Below are 17,030 nucleotides of genomic sequence, written 5' to 3' on the forward strand. Positions count from 1 at the left end.
TGGACCACACCTCCTGCATGCCAGAGTCATTAAGCAGGAGAACAACCGATACCACCGCTGGATAAAGGAGGCGATTGAAATAAGAAAGCGGAGCCCAAAGACGATGAACAGAGATGAGGGAGCATATGCTCTCCCATACCTGGAGTGCCGTCCTGGGGGGCGGCTGACTGACAGCAGGAGGTGTCCCCTTGAGGGATTTGAATTTAATTATATCTGCTGTAGGAGGCCAATGAAGAGTAAAGGCCCGGTTATACTCGACGCACCCGACCTGTAGCACGACAATATGACGTCACAGAAGCGCCGTAACCATTTATACTCGCGCGTCGTGGTCACGACACTAGTTGCAATATTCTCCTGAACAGAGGTGTCGCTGTTGTGAAAAGATTAACGCTAACTACGTTAGGCTACACAGCAGAAGAAGCTGCATTAAGAAACACTAGTAGCAGAGAATGTAAACGGGCTCTGCTATTACCTAGCCTCTTTGATGGTACTTCAGACTTTGGTTGCTACTATTCACAACTACCACCATCATTATCATCTAGTTTCCAAGGTGTGCGCACAGGTAGATAGATAGATAGATAGATAGATAGATAGATAGATAGATAGATACTTTAGTCATCCCGAGGGAAATTTTAATCATTTAAACAGTTTAGTTAGCTGGGCCAAAACCCTGGCGCGCCAGAGAGATCTACGTCATTTTGACGTCACGTTGTCGCGCTACCGGTCCAGTGCGGCGAGTATAACCGGGCCTTAACTAACAGTGTCTTCTTTGTCAGATTAAAAATATAGGCTTAACATAAATCATGTTTTCTTCCTGTAGCCTATTAATTAAAACGCTAGTAATGTACTTGTTAAATAAATACATTTGTTTATTGATTATTATTATTATTTTTTTATTTACATTGTTTTTATTCTCCCTGTTTTGTCCTCCATATGCGTACGTGCTCCAGGAAATGACTGTAGTGACGCAACTGCAGGGAAGGTTTACCGCCGGTGTTGATCTGACAACTGTGCATAGAGGTGCATGCGTGCAGGCCATAGAGAGGGCGAAAGAAAGACGAGGGATAGTTTGCAAGCTACCACACTACAAGAGCAAGCGGCAGCGGAAGGGTCATCCCGTGTGAAGAGGGCAAATCAAGCATACCAACCAAAACGTCATTCTGAATGGTAAGGAAATATACCATTATGGACACGTAACACAGAGTGCATACTGTAATATTTGCGTGCTGTAACGCTGAGTGCTTTGCTTAACTATTAAACGAGTGACATCTTTGTGGAGAGAAAATGTAACGTTCGTTAATTAAGAGACATTAACATTGAAATGTAATGTCCCATAAACTTGTTCTGTTCCGCATCCTTTCGATGTAGCAGCTAACGTTTACTTTATATAGTGCTATCCGGCTCCATCCTTAACAGTAACGTTAACTGTTAACCATAAGTTACGGAAACATTACCTTACAACTTAGTTAACATTAGCCAATGTTGATGCATGACATACCGGCTAGTTTAACATTGAGCTAAAAGTAAGGCAAACATTTTAAACAGGAAGTAGCTGCTAGTCTATGCTAAATTGCCATGTGCTATACACGTTAATGACTCTGTCATTTTAACCTCCAGGACAACCAACGCAGCTTAATATATAGCAACCAGGACATGCTCGGTTTATTCAACTTGCAGAGTGTAATTTGAAGTTCTAGTCAGAGAAAGCAAACGGGCTCTGCTAGTTATCCACGCGGCGGACACTGGTATCCAAGTTGGCGTTAGCGGTAGTTGGCTAATTCCCCTCAAGACTACCTTTTAGTCCTAGTATATTTCCTCCTAACACTGTGTGTAGAGAGACTAGGTATGTTTCTCTCATGACATCTGTGTTCTTGTGATTGTCGACAGTCTGTTATTGCGTTAATGCTAGAATGCCGGTAACCTTTGACAGCTAACTTGGCTAACGTTAGCCCACATCCGGGGTAGGCATCATAGATATGGGTAGGCAATGTGCAGTAGCATAGCTACTTGCTAACGTTACTGACCTTGGATGTGATGCTCGAACATATAGCTCCTTGTATAACATTGCGTTACTAAATTCTCATATTAGGATTATTTGAGTGTGGTATTCATGACCGTGAACGAGCAGAAGCGTTGTGTGTTCAGAAGTACTGTGTGGTTTGCCCCACGTAATGCTTGATCATCACCACGAGGTGCTTTCTGACACTAGGCTAATACAATTCTAATTTGGGTTTAGCTAGATATGACTATTAAAATCCATTTTACTTTTAAGTATTATTTGTAGTTAAGCAGACACAAAGACTCAGGCCTCCTTGCTGAACATTCTTTGTCTCACATGATGACTTCAGCAGCCACGAGTGTGCTATCCTCATTGACCCTTGATTCCATGATGGGGATTTATTCTTAGTTTTGTGGTTGAAAGGATCTGATCTAAATGTTACTGGAAGTAATTTTGTGAAATTATATAACGTTAGTCGAAGGCAGTGGGCCAATCTGATTGTGTCTGCAATTTCCTTTGTGGGAAGATTACTCGTAAAACCAGTCCTGTACCGTTTCTAAGCAGCCTGCCTGCATTTACTGGAGAATTTACCATATGAGGAAATGTTTAAGCTAATACCATTGTTTGTCTCTGGGACAATGGATGCAGAAGGAACAAAATATTGTTAAAGATAGCTGCCATGAATAGTAGCTCAGTATGGAAAAGGGAAGTCATCTAACTGGTCTGAAATATCTATTTAATTTGAGAGAATTGTGATGTAAAGTGAGCATGTTTTTTCCTAGTCCTTCTGTTCCTGGATAGTTCAAGATATATTTTGTCTGAAGAAGTTTGGCCACACATCACTCATGGTATGGGGCAAAGAAAGTTTTAACTTAAGAATTAGGTGGCAAAAGCAATGAGGAACTGCTTGTTACTGAAACCTGCATTGCACCAGGAAATGACAGATCTACTGGATGAAATGAAAATGGTCTTGGTCTTCTTATTCTTATAATCTGTAATATTATACCAAGGATTTGTTTAGATATTATGTAGGCCTAGAATTTTCCACTAACATAAAGACAAATTACGATCAACCAAATGAACAATGAATCTGGAGATGGTTTTGTTCATCAGATGCACTTTGCAAAATAAAATGTATGGCAGAAAGGTTTTTTCCAAGGTTGTTTCCCCTTGCCTCTTCCCTTATTGCTTCTTCTAGGTTGTTCAGACTGGGCTCTGAAAGTGTTTTGAAACAATTTCAGTAGATGAAACCAAATGAATAGATAGATAGATAGATAGATAGATACTTTATTGATCCCCAGGGGAAATTCAAGAAATTAATTAACATTAGGATGGTGTCGGATTTATGATGAAGTTACAAGGGCATGTAGAAAAATGTAAGAACACTGGCCTAGTATGATTGCAAAACTTTAAATCAGTTGTCACTATAGCAGACATACCTGAAATGTGTCATAACAAAGGGAAACTGACTCGGTGGAAAATATACAACTGTGTATGGATGTATGTAGATTATCGAAATTTACTCTGGGCCAAGTTGAAGGACCCGCTCTTTAGCCTTGAAGATGTTCCAAAACCTGATTGATTAAACAAGTAAGAACATGCATGCTCAGAGGTTATTCTACCTGTGCCCTATTTCTATTGGTGAGTAATTGCAATAGAATACTTTCAATGTTTGTCAGTTAAGTCAGCTAAGGTCATGTTATTTTGTAAACCATGGCTTGGTTTTGTCTTTTATTTTGGCACCATGTCCTCTGGTCACACCATTGGGTAAAGAAAGTATATAGTACCAGGAATAGTTTTCATGAATGTTGCATTTAGCCATTGATCTTTGGACCAGTGTTGACTAATTTTAGTTGGCAGTAGTTTCTTTAAGGGGTTGGGCTCTTTATTTTGTATGCGGTTGGTAGCACAAGGCGGTGTATTTTTGATTAAGTAAATGATAGAACTTACCTGCAGTGTCATTAACCCCCAACACATGAAGACCACATAAGGAGGGGTGGGCTCTTTATTTTGTATGCGGTTGGCAGTGTTGTAGTACTCGAGTCCGAGACTCGAACTCGAGTCCGAGTCATTAGCTAAATTTAGAGACTCGTGACTTGACTTAGGCTTGAGCACTGATGACTCGAACTTGGACTCGGACTCGTGCATTCGCACTCGCGATGACTCGTCGAGGACTCGACTTTTTTTGTAATATATCATAAGGCTATAATTTGCTATATGATTTTAATATCTAAATTATTCGTAATACTAATTTTAGTTCAAGGGAATGTTAGGCTACTGCTTCATGTCGTAGGCTGCATCGCAAGTCGCATCATGTTCACATGCAAAGCAAACTAACGTTAACTTTAACACCAAAATGCCCGGAGATATGGCCGCTGCTATTTCAATGTAGTAGGCTATTGCCAGGCAATATTAGTTCTCATACATGACATAACATTACCTAAGATTACACTCAGCCTAGGCTAAACAACACACACTGCTGCTGGATAGCTGATCATCGTGACTTGGTGAACAGTGTTTTCCCTGACTGACGCGAGAAGAGAGGTTCCATTTATTCATTTTCATTCGGGGAGTGCCCTGCCGTGCTTCTGTCTGTTAATTTGCAGCAGGCTATTATCGGATGAAAGAAAAATAAACGTCCATGTAGTGTCAATGTAGGCCTACGTGTCTGCGCAAGTGAAACTGACAAACTGAACCTCTCGTGGGTAGGCCAGAAACAACTATATTTAAAACCACGAATGAACTGGATTATTGTTACTGTTCAAACGAGCGATTTGATAGCCTAATCCACTGCACGAAAAAAAAGGAAATAGCAACGTGTTCTATTTCTAACAGGTGAATATCGTAGCAAATAGTATGGCGATGGCAGCTTAAAAAACCATTTATTTCACTCATCTCGCTGAAATGAACGTGGCCTGTTGCACAAATAAATTAATTAGGCAGATGATCTACATCTTCGTTAACCTAAAGCTAGTTTTCATCTCTATTGTTGACGTGAAATATGTCTCCATAGTGTCAGAGAAGTGATAACATAATTATGCAGTTGCCGGTAGCCAGTGTTCACGTCACGGGAGTCAGAAAGAAGCTACCAAGACGGGCCCTGCTCTGTTTCTGTCCCTCCCAAACTGCTAGCTAAAATTGTGTAGGCTATTTAACAGCCAGAATTGTAAAAAATGCCCTTTTATGATCCACACTACCTCTTACAAAATAGGCCTACTCCAACGTTCATCTAGCTCTTGTGAAGTATGAACTTCTACAACACTGCCTATACAATTGTCAGCAGTCAGTAACAGCATAATGTGACTTAATGGCCTGTGTGATTGGGATGTGGATTGCTCATTTATTATGAGTAGGCCTATAGGCTATGGTATAGCTATGGTATGGTATTCTCTCCGATATAATAAATACAACACATTGGGTTTGGCAAGAAATTTGGCAATATTACTTTCACACAAGTGATGGCACCCCTGCTTGGAGACAGAAGATTGTCCGTTTTGCTTTTAAGGATTTCATCTGCAATGGAAAAAAAATGGAACGACATGTAGGCTATGCTTACTTTAGTGCTGGACTTGGACTCGACTTGATCAATAGGGACTCGACTCGGACTCGACGTGGATCAATAGTGACTCGACTCGGACTTGACTCGGATAAGAAGTGGACTCGACTCGGACTTGACTTGGAATTTTTTTTAATGACTTGGACTTGACTCGGACTTGAACACTGAGGACTCGAACCTGGACTCGGACTCGAGGCATAGTGACTTGACTACGACACTGACGGTTGGTAGCACAAGGCGGTGTGTTTTTGATTAAGTAAATGATTGAACTTCCCTGCAGTGTCATTAACCCCCAACACATGAAGACCACATAAGGAGATGTTTAAAGTTTCAGCAGAAGACAATACATATACTAAGTTCATATCTAAAACCATCCATTGGTGTCTATCCTAGGTCTTCAATGGCTGCAACAATCAATCAAGCAAGAACATCCATTTCCAAAATGGTAGGTAATTGATTTCAATAATAAGGGATGTGCATAGAAATTAATTTAATAGTGATTTATGTTGATTAGTAGCTAATAGTTACTGTTTTGTTGGATACTTGGAATGACTTTCACAAAGTAAATTAAAGATGTGTAACAGAAAAAAATAATGGCTGATTTGACTATAATGTGTGCTGACTCTTCTACTTCCCCTCAGTTTAATGGAGAGCCCCGTTCGTACACACGCTTCAACTTGGCCCAAAACTCAGATGCTGACAGTAGCCAAGTGGAGATGAAACTGTCATCAGATGTTGACGATGAAGTTGGAAACCCCGAAGATGGTCAAGCCCGTGTCACCTACACGCAGAGTCCTCTACGTACCTACAAGAACATCTGTTACCTGGCCCTGGGCACTTTGGTGGTCTTCATCTTGGGTAAATACTGAGATGACACATTAAAGGGAATAAAGTCTAGTATAAGCAGACACAAACTGACCTTAGAGCAATAATTTGCAATAATTGGCTAACATAATGACTGTACCACTATCTAATGTTTACTAGACAATTAGACGGGGCAGAGATAAATACTTGAAATGAGATTATCCTTGTAAATTGTAATTTATCATTTGTCTGATTTATGTTCCCTTCTGAATGTTTCAGGTTATCTTGTTGGTTATGTCAGTCATCGTAAACCAGACGTGGTGTCTGCCGCCTGCCCCAATGTGCCTACTGAGGAAAGTCAGGATGAAGGGCTGGAGGTTGCACCCCTTCCGAGTATGAATTGGAATGACATCACCAACCTTCTGGAACAGAAGCTGTCCCCTAGTGCCTTCTCTACTAAATTCAGGTATTCTTCATGTAAATGATCAAACACCATCATTAGTCAGAGAGCTAATTGAGTTTTAATATAATATATTCAACAATACCTCCTCATAACCTTACATTAAAACAGTGTCAGTTAAGTAATTTGTAATGGAACATCATAATTATTTCCCTGCCTAATTATACATTCAAAATTGTATAATAAAGTGTTACAATAATAAGTCATGTAACTTGTAACTTTTTCAATTTACTTGATACCCGTTTCAGTGTTTTGGAGTGAGTTCAAGGGCTATTATGCCGTAACAATTCCTCCATTGTCTTCTCTCTCAGTGACTTCTCCCTCCCAAGGGGCGTAAGCCATGAGGCAGGAAGTGATGGAGATAACGAGCTTGCTAATAAAGTCTTGGGTGTGTTCAAGGACTTGAACATGAAGTCCTGGAATGATGAGCATTTTGTCAAGCTACCACATCCATCCAGGTAAAGGGTCTAATTCAAATTGAGGCACTGATTGCCTAAAGGCTTGGTGCGTGTTGTGCAGAATATAAATCTTGCAAATCTTGTCATTTCATAAACCTTGGACTTTTTGTAGGAAATGGATAAATGAATTTGTCTGTAGTATACTTCCTTGTATTACTATTGCTGGTAGCTAGGGTGGGCACTTAATAACAATGTTTGTTGACACACAGTGACAACCCAAATAAAGTACTTTTTGGTACTGAAGTAATCGGAACAACCAAAGGTTACTTGGCTTACAGTGAAGTTGGAACTGCAACGGTGAGAATGTTAGCCTCAATCATTGATCTGCACACTCACACATACTCTGTTTCTCCTGCTTGGTCTAACCACCATTGTATATTGTGTTTTACAGGGCAGAGTGGTGTATGCAAACTATGGTACACTAGATGATTTCTTATATTTAGACAAGAAGGTAGACGTCAACAGCAGTGTCCTGCTGCTAAGGGCTGGCAACATCAGTTTTGCAGAAAAGGTAACAAAACACATTTCAGAATGGCTACAGTTGTGTTAATTGTGTGTAGGGGTGAATATTGCCGCTTGCTTCCTGTATTGATTCGATTTGGAAACTCAAAGTCTCGATTCAATATCCAATTTCAGTTTCAGTTTTAGTAGCACACCAATTTTGTTTGAATATGAAAGTGTCTTCAGAGAACTAGTGTACGCTGGAGGCTACAAGGAGCCCTGTAACATCATGCATTATAAAACATGCACTGCTAGTGTTGATGGGTGTTCCGTCCCTTTGCCAGGTTGCTAATGCTGCTAAATATGGGGCAGTGGCAGTGCTGATCTACCCTGATCCTTCTAACTACAACTTTGCAGGCTCCACAGAACTTTACGGACATGTGAGTTGCATAGTTCCACAGTTTCATCTGTTCCACAAGATGCATTAAGTTATTTGTGTATATGTTTGATAATTGCACAAAGGTATGCTCTCCTTTGCGTATGTTATCCTAATTCCACACATGTCTGCCCAGGTCCACTTGGGCTCTGGAGACCCCTACACACCAGGGATGCCATCGTTTAAAAACACCCAGTTCCCCCCTGCTAGGTCTTCAGGCCTCCCTACTATTGTGGCACAGACAATTACTGCAGATATGGCCCTCAAGATCTTCCAGTGAGTCCCACTTGCACTTCACATGTCTTGGTCAAACCTGGTCATTGTGTTAGTATGACCCATGAATGCAAAGTTAAAATGTACTTTCTTAAAATACAGGAAGATGGGAGGTGATCCTGCTCCCAATTCCTTTAAAGGCTCTCTCGGGACACCATACAAACTGGGCAGTGTAGATAACGTGGTGACTGTGACAGTCAGCAGTACTCTCAATGAAACAGCCATCCACAACATATTTGGTGTAATCAAGGGAAATGAAGAGCCAGGTAAATAAGTCAATGCAATAATAATAATAATAATAATAATAATGCCTTTATGTTGATGCTAGAATGATTGTTTTTCCCCTCTTCTCCCCCAGATCGTTATGTTGTCATTGGTGCACAGAGGGACTCCTGGGGCCCGGGTGTTGCAAAGTCCACTGTGGGCACCACTGTTTTGGTGGAGCTGGCCAGAGCAATCTCTGAGATGACCAGAAACGGTATTGTGAAGCGGCACAACAGGTCATCCACACCTCAGCTGTCATGATTGTTAGCACTCCACTGACCAAGATGTTTCCTTCCTCACAGATCACCTCAGCCTCAGGAGGAGCCTTGTTTTTGCCAGCTGGAGTGCTGGCGAGTATGGAAGCGTTGGAGCTACTGAGTGGCAGGAGGTCAGTAGCGGAACTTTTTTTTCCTTTTAAGAGGCAGCGCTAGTTTATTGTGTTACTAATCTGACAGTTTCATTCTGCAAACAGGGGTACTTGTCATCTCTGAACATGAAAGCCATCACCTATATTAATCTGGATGGAGTTGTTATAGGTGAGTGCAAAAACAAAGGTCTAAACAAAAAAGCACTTCAAACCGTAAATGTAAGTTTCTTAAAGATTGGATTTTTCCTCGTTGCTTTCATTGTGAGACTAAATTGCCAACAGAATTTTCTTTATTCCTCTTTTTACTCAACTTTACCTGGGGTGACAATAAATGTGGAGAGTGCTGTATGCACAATCAATGTTGGATACTTTGTAAAGAACTGTCACTTTCACAGATCTTTACAAAGTAACATGAATAGTTATTTTTCTGCTTGTCAGTGTCATAAAAGCCAATTCGGATTTAATGTTGTGAAACCTTAACTCATTGAGTTAACTCATTTTTTTTTTTTTAATTACGAAACTAGACACTCTAACACACCTTATATGTGATTTTGGGAACTCTGTGATGAAAAGAAATGAAATATATGACTATCGAAAACTCATGAAAATTCTGGACATTTTAGCTGGACATTTTATCATAACTCGGTTGCCGCTTTGGGTCGAATCAGTGACGCTTGCACGTCAGCTCAAAACCAGGCCATTTTCGTGGGTCTATCACTAGGTGGCAGTCTCGCCAGGTCTCGCTGATCACTTCCGGGAAAGTTTATAGGCAACACTTCATATTTCATGAAAGACGTTATATCTCCATTTCTAGAAAAAAACAGCGATTTTGATGAAAACTAGCCACTGTTTAGCTTGGGATTTCTCAGGAACAGAGGCGTGTAGAAATACACGGTTTGCACCCACTGAGAGCTTAAAGTCTCACCTTTTAAACGAGCCATTGTATGTGTTCATAGCGATAACACAGAATATGCTGTGGCTGTACAAAAATCATCAACAATGGTCTAGATTGCTGGCACTCTAGGACAAAGCTTCCGAAAACAGCTTGGCATTCAAGTTAACAGGTGAAAACTTCCAATGATGGTGAAATCTTTTCAAATTGTCAAATTCAAATTCACAAATTAATCAAATTGTCTATTGCAAAGTAATCACTCACAAAATCAAACTGGCATATTATTGTGTTGTACTGGGCTCTATATGCTCTTCACCCCCACCCCAATATTGAAATGTTAATGGCTTACTTGGTTGATTTTGAAGTGTCTAAAGTAAAGTTTCTTATACAAGGAAGTTTATTGTCACATGCATATAGTTACTGGAAGTAAGAAATGCAGTGAAATTATGTCTGGTGTCAGCCTATTTGTGCATTTATGGGGGGGTGGTAAAAAGTGCAGTAGAAGAGGGGTTTAGTAGATTAAGTGTGCAGTGTGGGGGCAGTGTGCTGTAAGAATGTTGGGGATGTGTGTTGGAGAAGCTTCCTGATGAAATAATGTGTGGTAGGTGAGAGGGGGTGGGGGCAGTGTACTGCAAGTATGGTGAAGGGACTTACTATTGCAAGCAGAGTACTGTATGTATGTGAGTGATGACAGTGGAGATGTGTGTGTGGGCGGGAGGGGAGTGGAGCAGTGACTGTGTGTGTGTGTGTGTGTGGGTAGGTGGGGGCAGTGTGCTGTAAGTATGTAGAGGATGTGTGTTGGAGAAGATCCATAGTTTATAAGATTATAGTTGTATTTGTCGGTCAAGTGAATAAATCACACTTTATTCACAGGTCGTCAGAAGTTCAAGGCCTCTGCAAGCCCATTGTTATATGATCTACTGCAGAAGTCTTTGAAGCAGGTAATGTTGAGTATTTTAATGGCTGATTTGCAGCAGATTTGAGTAGAATGCACAAGAGTTTACATGAACATGTTTGCTTCTGCAGGTGAAGAGCCCATTTAACACTGGCAAGACTCTGTATGATGATCACGCTGCATCAAACTGGGAGACCTCTATGTGAGTACACTTGCTGGCTTATCTACTTTAGTCTTAAAGTGTTTGTGTTTTATTTCCTCTTTTACACACCTTTTTGTCTGTTATTGTGATGCAAGATGCCTCATGCAAATTAGATATTTGTTCATTCTTTACTTACATTTCTGTATTTTTTTCAAACAGACTTGAAGCTATGAAAATGGATGATGCTGCTTACCCCTTCATGGCTCTTTCTGGCATCCCATCTATCTCATTCCGTTTCTGTGGGGTAAGTTCAAGCATTAATTCTGGTTTTTTTTTTTGGGAGGGGGGGGGAGTGAACACTGAGAACAACAGAGAACACTGAGAACTTGTAGAACATATTCTGTTACCAATTTGTGCTAATCTTGAGTTAAAGTTTGACAACATGCTTATTTTGCTAGTGACTGCAATAAACACACACACTAACCAGATACTCTCACTACCTCAGTCACTGTTGCTTTACAAATTAATATTGGGGCTTAACTGTGTTACCAGAAGGCTGTGTTGATTGTTGCTTTACATTTATCCCCATCCTCACCCCTGTCCCAGGAGTACCCGTACCTCGGAACCACCCTCGACACATTTGACCACCTTCAGGCTTCCACAAGCTACAAGTATGCTGAATTGGCAGCGGCAGCAGCGAATGTAGCTGGTCAGATGGCCCTTCGACTGGCTCATGACCACCTGGTGCCCCTGGATGTGGCACGATCCGGAACTGAGATCAGGAAGAAAGTAATTGACATCAACAGACGTGTTAACCAACTCAAGAATGTGAGTCAAGCGTAAAATATTATAGTTTCATATATAGATTTATATTTAATTTCAAATTTCTTGTATTTGTAGCTCAAAGTTTTAAAGCAAATATTATTACAGGGAGTCAATGGAATATGCTTAGATAGTAGATTTATTTGTGAATGAAATTCATCTTCATGTCTCTTTGTGTAGCATTAGCTGAAATTGCACTTCTTCACATGTTGGTACCAGGTAAAGTATTCTCTGGTTTCGATCTTTCCCACAGGCTCTGGGGTTGAATTCGACTCTGGCTAAGGGTTTGTCTGTCCAATGGCTAAACACTGCCATCGGCTCCTATGGCCGTGCTGCCCGTGATCTCCAGTACACCATTGATAACAGCGACCTAGAAAACATGGAAATGCGTCGCATCATCAATGACCGCATCATAAAGGTAAATGAGTACCCTCCCCCCACCTGATGTACAAGTACAGTTACGGTGCAGCAGTATTTTAGGACCGTCAGAGACTTTATAGAGGAGGAGACAAATCACTAACGAGAAAATGAATGGGCTCGATGAGGGGAAACCGTAAGCTTAACATGGCGGAGCTGTGAACTGAAAGACCTGCCCTGTAATGCAAAGATCCGATCGCATTGTTGCAGACGTCATCATTGATGTTTTGCCTTCTGTTTACTTGCTCCGTCACCATGGCATAGGCTTATTTGAACGATTATGGAGGATTTGCTTACATTGTTCAATTCAGATTTAAACATGTATTCATGTGACCTACGTTTAATGTTCAGGTGATCTGAAAGTTACAAACCCACAGGAAACTGCAAAAGTTTGAATGTTCACCTTCGTTTGTGAATTTGAACGCATCTCAGTTTTGATATCCTCGTCACAGTTAGATAGCTGTTAACTTTATACAGCCTATGAGGCAAACACTCTGACCTTTGTTGGAGAACTTCTTCCAGCATCATAGACTGTGCCTTTTCATGTTACCATTGATGAAATGGTTGTTTAACATCACTAAATTCAGAATGTTTGTGCCTCTTTTTTTTTTTGACAAAAAGGTGGAGCATAATCTGCTCTCTCCCTATGTGTCTGTGAGAGATGTGCCTTTTCGCCATATCCTCTTTGGCTCAGGATGTCACACAATCCAAACTCTGCTGCACCATCTTGATGCCCTCAAACAGAATGCGCCGGAGTCCGATGCCGATCTCTTCCGCAACCAGTTTGCCTGGGCTACCTGGACAATTCAGAGTTGTGCCAACGACCTCGCAGGTCCTGTCTGGGAAATTAATAATGAAATCTAAGTTTGTTTGTGATGACATCATGAAAGTGTGTTAAACCTAGTCCTCCAGTTTGATCAAGAAAAACATTTTTTCCATTTTTTTGCACTCAAAGTAGCACTTAATGAATTTATCTAGAACATTTGATTTTGGCTGTCTCATTGCTTCAGTAGAGCAACATAAGACATAAGAAAATATTCAAACAACTTAGATAACTTACATGCAGCATATCGCCATTTAATTTGAGACATTACATTACATTTCACTATAAATTCATGGACAAAATTGTAGTACTAAATTATGAAGAAACAATTAGCTAATATTTTATGAAAAATATCTATTCTCAATTGAAATGAAACAGCAGATGCAGTAGTATGGAGTTGGTTCTCGAGCACAAAACTGTTCTGACAAGACTACTCTCATCTTGAAGAGAAGTACCTATTTTTTGTTACATCAGTCATAAAACCGCACTGAAGTTCCATAGATTAGTCAAACTTTAATCTGTCTTTGTGCAGCTTCACCCAAGTTGCGACATTAACCTGCTGTATCTCATCAGATTCATGTTTTTGTTGGGGTGTTTTTCCTTTTTTTGTATTCGGAAGGTCAGTTTGATGTAAATGAGATTTCTGACACTGGCTGATGATGGGGGATCCACAACTAGCCTCATTGCCTTTTAGCACTGGTCTGAGACCCCAAAAACCAAAGCCCAGGTTGCCTAATGGAGGGGCCACTCTGCCTTCGCCATGTTCTAATGCATCAACCCTACCCTTACCCATATGAATTGTATTTATTATCTATTTATTTATCAGTGGCAGTGTTCACTATAAATAGTATTTCTATTTTATTTTACAAAATTATCGGAAGCAGTGCCTTCCATAATTGTGACGGTTATACTGTCGGTTTATAAAAGCAGCATCTGCTATGGAAATACATGTTACCAACAACTGTTACTAGAAACTGGTCAAGGGTGCTTGATATGGAGGGTCTACCCAACACTTAAGTTGATTTTTAATTGCACTTGGTTGTCTGAAGAGTGCCACGTTGGCAGTTGTCTTGAAATATGACCACAAACAAAGTGTCCTATGGGCACAATGGAGGTTAGAGTGAATGTAAGAAAATTGATTTAATATTGTAAACTGAAAGTCATTTGGAGCTACCTGATCTCAAATTGCCAATTCTCGTCTTCACTTTGATGGGGATTCGAAAAGTTGAACAACTTTTCCTCAACTGATTAAGCCATTTCTGTGATCAAGCAATTTTTGGAACATTGATATTTTCTGATCCCAAAACATTATCGGGAGCAGTGTCTTCCATAATGTGAAGTGTTGAAGGTAGTTTTTGCCTACCAGCGTGTATATATCGGGGGCAGTGTTCCTCATATTTCACTTGTAGGGTGGATAAACTTATCGGGAACAGTGTTTCCCATAGTTTTTATATATATTTATTGTTTTTCATTTTTCTGAGCGTTGTTTTGCTGTGTGCATTTCTTAATGATTTTGTTCCTTTAGGTCTGTAATGTTTAGTGAGATCACAACTAACTTGTCTATTGTGTTGTTACAAATCAGTTGTGCATCCTTTGATGTTTACCAGGCTACAAAGTGTATTTTGACTAAAACATCATTTCTTACATGGAAGACTTGATGTGATAGTTACACGCATGCTCTGTAGCTCTGTTTTTCTAAAGAAAACATAAGAGGTGATCAATAGTTCGGAGAATTTTCAAGTTTGTCTTTAATCTTAAGGCATACCCCTGTCCATATTCAGACATGTAACAGTTTCTCCTGTGTTTTATCTAATTTCAAGTCATTATTCATATAATTAATTACTGTCTGTTAATAGTAAAGACCAAATATTTTCTGGAATATATTTGATGTATCTTCAGTGGTCATTGACTAGTTCATGCCAGGGGTTTGCTCATGTAAAATGTATGCTCATACCTATAATGTACATTTTAATCTGCTGTTTCTTTCTGGACTTGCACGCTCTTTTGCTTGTATGTGGATCTCTGTGTATTCTCTGCTCATTAAATGCAATTATATTATTGTAGGGATAAATCAAAATTATTTTTTTTTTACTGTAAAATTGACATTGGTATTTGGATCTCAAATTTCAAAAGGTTATAAGATGAAAATGTGATCTGGGAAAAAAGTAAATTGAGGAGATAAAAAGTAGGACCTTTTCTGTCGCTTATTTAATAAACTTGTTCAACTTTAGACTTTGCCTTGTGTATTTCTTGTTTTGTAGTCACTCACCACTTGGCAACTTGAATAAACCACATTTGAAACAATTGTAATACAGGCTTGGACCTAGACAGCTCAGATTGGGGGGGGGCCAAAGATAATTATTGAGTGGGCACTTTTTCCTAGTAGCCTAAACATCACGTAGCAGTAAGAGTTTGCTCATTTATCAGATGAATTTAAGTGATGCCATAGTGTAAATCTGTACATAGAAAGGCACCTGCCTTCACTTCTTAAAAATGGATTAAATGCCTCCTGTCTCAATCTAGCCTGGGTAAACCCAGACGAAATGTACCTTATATCAGGTGTGCACCTGTTATTCTGCTGCTGTTGGCTGGTTGCTATGTATGCTCATCAAAACCTCAACGACACGCCTCTTGCAGACGGGATTCAATCCCCATTTTGCACCATAGACATGAACTACGACAAACTATCTCGCTCCGCCATATATAATCTTTGGTATCGGTAATAAGAATTATTCTGGATCATGCTACCATAACATTGAAATAAAGTTATATTAAATTGTTTTACTATAATACTTTTATCAGAAAATAAAAGTTCACAAAGTTCTATACAAAAACAAAGGCCAGGAAATAAAATACAAAAGAAACACTGCCTTGGTTTACTAGTGATCTCAAGGAAAAGAGATGCTTCTCTAAAGAAGTTTCTTAAAACAAGACTGACCACTGATCATCATATTTTTAAAAGTCTGAGAAACAGTCACACAGCAGCTCAGAAAAGCAAGACCAAACTTCTTCCAGGATATCAGATGCCAAAGGAAATAGTAAAAAAACTTTGCAAAAGCATTAACAAATTGCTTGGAAAGGAAAAACCCAAATGTGCAAAAACCCAAAAAAACACCTCCTTTCCACACTGGCTAGTGGCGTTTCTGCCCTGAATAAAACCCACTTCCACACTGGTTAGTGGCAATTCTGCCCTAAATATGACACCTACAAATGAGGCAGTGGTTGGAAAAATTCTCTCAACCCTGTCTAACAGCAAAGCAAAAGACTTGACTTGATGCTGCATTTTTAAAACAACATAGAGAATGTATTACCTCTCCTTTAATTAGAATAAGTAAACCTGTTTGTCTTAATAACAAAGCTCAGACATTTTATTAAACAAGTCAATAAATGAGAGCATTTTAATCTGCTAGTTTCTTTCTGGACCTTGCACGCTATTTTTGCTTCTATGTGGATCTTTGTTCTCTGGCCATGAAATGCAGTTATGTTATCCGATGTTATTGAATCAAAATGAAAGTTTGGAATTGTAAATTTGGAATGGGGTACACTGTCTCAGTGAGACAGTCTCCATCTCCTACTCCATCCCCTACTCTTGCAACGTATTATGTGTGTGTGCTTTTGTATATGTGTGCGCACATCTGTGTGTTTGTGTGTGTGTGTGTGTGTTCACTCATGAGTGCGTGTGTGCGCGTGTTCATGTACAACCACAACCACATGCTCTAGATCTTTTATTCAAACCAACCACTCTTTGACCAGGGGCCTGTACTACGAAGGGAGCTTAACCTACCCAGATGTAACCCTACTCTGTTAAACCAGGGTTGACAAAACCTGGTTATCTTAAGTTGTGTTAATCGGTACTACGACGCTGATTATGAAGTTGATTTGTTGAGCCAGGGTTAACCTAATTGGAGTTTGTGCGCGTTCACATAAAAGGGGCGGGTTGCAGCGCAAGTCACCACTTTCAATGATGACGCGATCACCTTA

At 39.9% G+C, this 17,030-nt stretch overlaps 1 protein-coding gene across 1 annotated transcript; it reads left to right on the forward strand.

Annotated features, from left to right (window-relative positions):
- Positions 1-982: 982 nt before the first annotated feature.
- tfr1b (transferrin receptor 1b) lies at positions 983-15,279 on the forward strand. The gene is made up of 19 exons (XM_076290526.1): positions 983-1,167; positions 5,949-6,000; positions 6,197-6,413; positions 6,639-6,825; positions 7,131-7,277; positions 7,487-7,574; positions 7,669-7,788; positions 8,063-8,158; positions 8,291-8,430; positions 8,530-8,693; positions 8,786-8,905; positions 8,994-9,079; positions 9,164-9,227; positions 10,824-10,891; positions 10,977-11,047; positions 11,207-11,291; positions 11,594-11,815; positions 12,063-12,227; positions 12,848-15,279. Exons 1-19 carry the CDS (start codon positions 1,025-1,027, stop codon positions 13,088-13,090), a joined length of 2,478 nt encoding a protein of 825 aa, XP_076146641.1. The 5' UTR covers positions 983-1,024; the 3' UTR covers positions 13,091-15,279.
- Positions 15,280-17,030: the final 1,751 nt, after the last annotated feature.

The sequence above is a fragment of the Alosa pseudoharengus genome, unplaced genomic scaffold, assembly GCF_046254945.1.
Source record: "Alosa pseudoharengus isolate Yale_2024_CS ecotype anadromous, Long Island Sound unplaced genomic scaffold, YU_APseudo_1.1 YU_APseudo_1.1_scf_18, whole genome shotgun sequence".
Lineage (NCBI taxonomy): Eukaryota > Metazoa > Chordata > Actinopteri > Clupeiformes > Clupeidae > Alosa > Alosa pseudoharengus.

What these genes read in the sequence shown, in the direction of transcription:
- tfr1b (XM_076290526.1), top strand. Translation starts at nt 1,025, where the DNA reads ATGCGTGCAGGCCATAGAGAGGGCGAAAGAAAGACGAGGGATAGTTTG. An exon ending in TTTGGTGGTCTTCATCTTGG is followed by an intron (nt 6,414 to 6,638) that starts GTAAATACTGAG and finishes TGAATGTTTCAG; the next exon opens with GTTATCTTGTTGGTTATGTC. An exon ending in TGCAGAAGTCTTTGAAGCAG is followed by an intron (nt 10,892 to 10,976) that starts GTAATGTTGAGT and finishes TTGCTTCTGCAG; the next exon opens with GTGAAGAGCCCATTTAACAC.